At 48.4% G+C, this 4,296-nt stretch overlaps 1 protein-coding gene across 1 annotated transcript in view; it reads right to left on the bottom strand.

Moving 5' to 3' along the window:
• Window positions 1-4,296, bottom strand: part of LOC109922660 (caskin-2-like) — a 136,384-nt gene that overhangs the window by 23,058 nt on the left and 109,030 nt on the right. The window contains exon 13 of the mRNA XM_048611002.1: window positions 3,632-3,716. Coding sequence (XP_048466959.1) covers window positions 3,632-3,716 — 85 coding nt within the window. The remainder of the gene's footprint in view (window positions 1-3,631; window positions 3,717-4,296) is intronic.

Here is a 4,296-nt window from a genome sequence, read left to right as displayed (position 1 = left end):
GGGGGGGGGGGGGGGGGGGGGGGGGGGGTGAGTCTTTTCTGGATTTTCAGAAGGCTTTTGATAAAACACAAGAGATTGTTGTGTAGAATTAAAGTGCACGGGATTGAGGGTAGTGTACTGAGATGGATAGAAATTGATTATCAGACAGGAAACCGAGAATAAGAATGAATTATCCAATCCTTTGCCTGCCCAGCTGCTGTTCTCTCTCTCTCTCTCTCTGAGCTCCATCTCCACCTAACATTTCCTCCTCACTCCCCACACCCCCTATCTTCAGCATAAATACCACCTTCTCCCAGCTACAATCACTTCTGAAGAAGGGTCATTGGACCTGAAACGTTGACTTTCTGTCCACAGATGCTGCCAAACCTGCCAAGTTCCTCCAGGAATTTCTGTTCTTGTTTCAGATTTCAAGCATCTACGGTTCTTTGCATTTTTTTTGTTTGGGAATAAACGGACCTTTTTCTGAATGGCAGGCGTGACAAGAGGAGGTAGCACAGGGATCAGTACCAGGGATCAAGATCCCAGCTATTCACAATATATATTAATGATTTAGTTGAGGGAATTAAATGTAACGTCTCCTGATTTGCAGATGACACAAAGCTGGGTGGGAGGGTGAGCTGTGAGGAGGATGCGGGGATGTTGCAGTGTGTTGAGTGCCAAGTGTATGGCAAATGCAGTATAATGAGGACAAAATGTCACATTGTCTACTTTGGTAGCAAAACAGGAAGGCAGCTTATTATCTGAATAGCGCAAATTGACAGAGGGGAATGTTCAACGTGACCTGGAATGTTCATTGTGTGGGTGCAGGGGCAGCAGGCAGTAAAGAAGGCAAATGGTATGTTGGCCTTCCTAGTGAGAGGGTTCGAGTACAGGAGCAGGGGTGTCTTGCTGCAATTATTTGGGGAAATTGCTGAGACCACACCTGGAATATTGTGTGAAGTTTTGAGCTCCTTATCTGAGGAAGGATGTTCTTGCTGTTGAGGGAGTGCACTGAAGGTTTACCAAATTGATTCCTGGGATGGCAGGACTGATGGATGCGAAGAGATTGAGTCGGTTAGGATTGCATTCACTGGAATTTAGAAGAATAAGGGAGATCTCGTAGAAATCTCTAAAGTTCTAGCAGGGCTAGACAGGGTAGATGCAGGAAGGATTTTCCCAAAGATGGGGTAGTCCAGAACCAGAATCATAGTTTAAGCATAAAAACCGAAAGAACTGCGGATGCTGTAAGTCAGGAACAAAAACAGAAGTTGCTGAAAAAGCTCAGCAGGTCTGGCAGCATCTGTGAAGGAAAAAATCTGGATTCTGAGGAAGGGTCACCGGATCCGAAACGTTAACTCTGTTTGTTCTTTCACAGATGCTGCCAGACCTGCTGAGCTTTTCCAGCAACTTCTGTTTTTGGTCAAAGTTTAAGCATGAAGGCTAAGGAGAAATATCCTGCGTCCAGAGAGTGCTGAGCCTGTGGAGTTCACTACTACTGAAGGTGGTTGAGGCCATAACATTGTTTTCAAGAAGGAGGTAGATATAGCTCTTGTGGCCGAAGGGATATTGGGTAGGGAGGGTGGGTTAGGGTACTGAGCTCGAAGATCAGCCATGATCATAAATAATGGTGGAGCAGGCTTGGGAGGTCGAATGCCCCTGCCCTTATCTTCTACATTTCTGTGCTCATTCCCTATCTTAACCTTGTCTATCATGCAAGAGCAGGGAGTTACTTTACTGATAACAATGCTTTAACATTGGGTCTAGGCCCGAAACATCAGCCTCTCTGCTCCTATGATGCTGCTTGGCCTGCTGTGTTCATCCAGCCCTGCACCTCGTTGTCTCGGATTCTCCAGCATCTGCAGTTCCTACTATCTCTATGCTTTAACATTTCCTTGAGTAGAGCTGTATTTAAAAGAAGGTTGCGTTATGTAGGAACACCACCTCTAGGTGGCGAAAGGTGTGCACAGACAGGGACATTCCACCCTGCAGTACTGTCACTGCCAAGCAACAAGTATGGCTGCCTTCTAACCGGAGAGATAGTCTGGGGGCATTCACTGAAGCAGGGGCAATGTCCTCAGTGCTGTCAGCACTACCTTGCCCCTCTCCCCAAGCCCAACCTCCTTGAATCCAAACTGAGCTCTAGAGCACACTCCCAATGGAGACCTGTCCAGCTAACCCACTGGCACTACTTCACGACAGGCTCCTGGCCTGTTTCCACCTCCATCTCCCTCCCCTACCCCTGACATGTGGAACTTCTGGCTCCATTGGGCCATCTGCACATGTGCAGCTGGTCTGACATTACTAACAGAACCTCGCAATGTTGGCCATACATACACAGATTCATTGTGACTCAGAGAACTTCGTCCTTAGTAGGTGGCATCACCATGCCCGTCTGCACATGGGTAAGCAGCCATTTTGTCAGCCACCTTGGCATATGTGCTAACCACTCCGTTAAAATAAAACAACTCTCTCTGGTTCAAACATTGGCAAAATGCCAGGGCTGGATCCACAGACTGGGAAGTGGGCAGGAAGGGTTGTTACACAAAGTGAGGGCCACTTCATCCAGGCCATCAATAGTGTCAGCTGAGGCTAGTCAGTAGCAATCTGGTTCCTGCTCAAATTGTGGTTGGAACAGGCCCCACTTCACAAACTGGAGTGTGTAGATCCAGGCAGACCATTCCACATGGTAGTGAAGGAATGCTGCACTGCCAGAGGTGTCATCCTTTAAGTAAGGCATTGAACCAAGTCTCCATCCAGACCAGAACAGCATCCATGTTCTCCTTGATGTTTGGCTATTGTTTATTGTTTCCTTTAACTCCTCACTACAATAGGCTATCCAGTTGTTGTCACAGAGCTATTTGCGGGAGCTTGCTGTGCAGAAATTTGCTGCACACATTTGCTGCATCAGAGCAGTCATCCTTTCCCATGTGACCTGGCAGTGGAGACAGCTGGACGTGTATCAGTTTCACCGTCTGGTTTGGAAACAGAGAGCTTAGGAGGATGTAAGAATCAGCCATTTGGCCCTCTGAACCTACTACACCAGTCAGCAAGATCATAGATGATCTGACTGTGGTTTCAACTCCATTTCTCGTTTTTCACCTCCCCCCATAAATCAGCCTCAACTCCCTTGTCCATCAAAAATCTGTCAGTCTTGAATAGATTTGATTGCCAACCTTCCACTGTTTTCTGCAGAGGGAGAGATTTCGTAGATACTTAACAGAGAGTGTCACAGTGGAGGCTGAGAAGGCAAAACTGGGGAGGAACAACAGACAATTCCAACACAGCACTGACTCTGTCTAGTGACCTATAGAGACCCATGAGAACGCGTGTGTGTCTCTGCGCGTGTGTGTGTGTGTGTATTTGTCTGTGTGTATGTGTGTGTCTATGAGTGTGTGTGAGTGTCTGTGTGTGTGTGAGAGTGTCTGTGTGTGTGTGAGTGTGACTGTGTGTGTGTGAGTGTGACGTGTGTGTGAGGGTGACTGTGTGTGTGTGTGTGTGTGTGTGTGTGTGTGTCTGTGTGTGAGTGTCTGTGTGTGTGAGTGTGTCGATAGTGTGATCTATAACAATAATGCAGAGTGACACTCTGAGTTGCATTATGTGCGGGTGAGGCCCAGAGACTGATGTGGAAAGTGAGGTGTGGACTGGCTCTTACCTGAAGGCTGGTCAAGCTGCTTGCCAGTGTTCTCTGAGCCTCTGCAGACCTGCTGATGTGCCTGATCCCCACCAGGGGGCACAGCCTGCCAGAAACCAAAAGGCTAGATTAGAGCAGACACAGCAGGGGAGCTAATGGGTGTGTCAGGCTCACCTTCACACACACAAATATCCTCTTCTGAACCACCAAAATATCCTAGCAAGCACCATCAATACGTCCCAGCAAGACTCACCCGACTCTCGCAAAACAAAAGTACGGCAGATGCTGGAAATCTGAAACCAACACAGACATTGCTGGAGAAACTCAACAGGTCTGGCGGTGTCAGTGGTTATGGGGTAGAGTCACCGGACTCGAAACACCAACTCTGTTTCTCACTGCACAGATACTGCCAGAGCTGCTGAGGTTTTCCAACATACCCTTGCGTTTGTTTCACCCGACTTTATTATTTTGCAAAAGGACGAGGTGGGGGTGGGAGCGATGGATGGGGAGCAGTGACAAGGGGGTGGGTGAAGGGGGTAGGGTAATGAGGGGCTGTGGGAGGGGCAACAAAGGGGATGGGGCAATGAGGGGCTGGAGGGATGAAGGAGTGGGCGAGGGGTGACAAAGGAGGTGGGGTAATGAGGAGGTGGGAGGATGAAGGGTATGGGGGAAAGATGACAAAGGGG

This window comes from Rhincodon typus, chromosome 23 (genome assembly GCF_021869965.1).
Source record: "Rhincodon typus isolate 14 chromosome 23, sRhiTyp1.1, whole genome shotgun sequence".
Taxonomy (NCBI): Eukaryota; Metazoa; Chordata; class Chondrichthyes; order Orectolobiformes; family Rhincodontidae; genus Rhincodon; species Rhincodon typus.
Note: the sequence above shows the minus strand (reverse complement) of the source record. Positions and strands in the feature narration are given on the sequence as shown.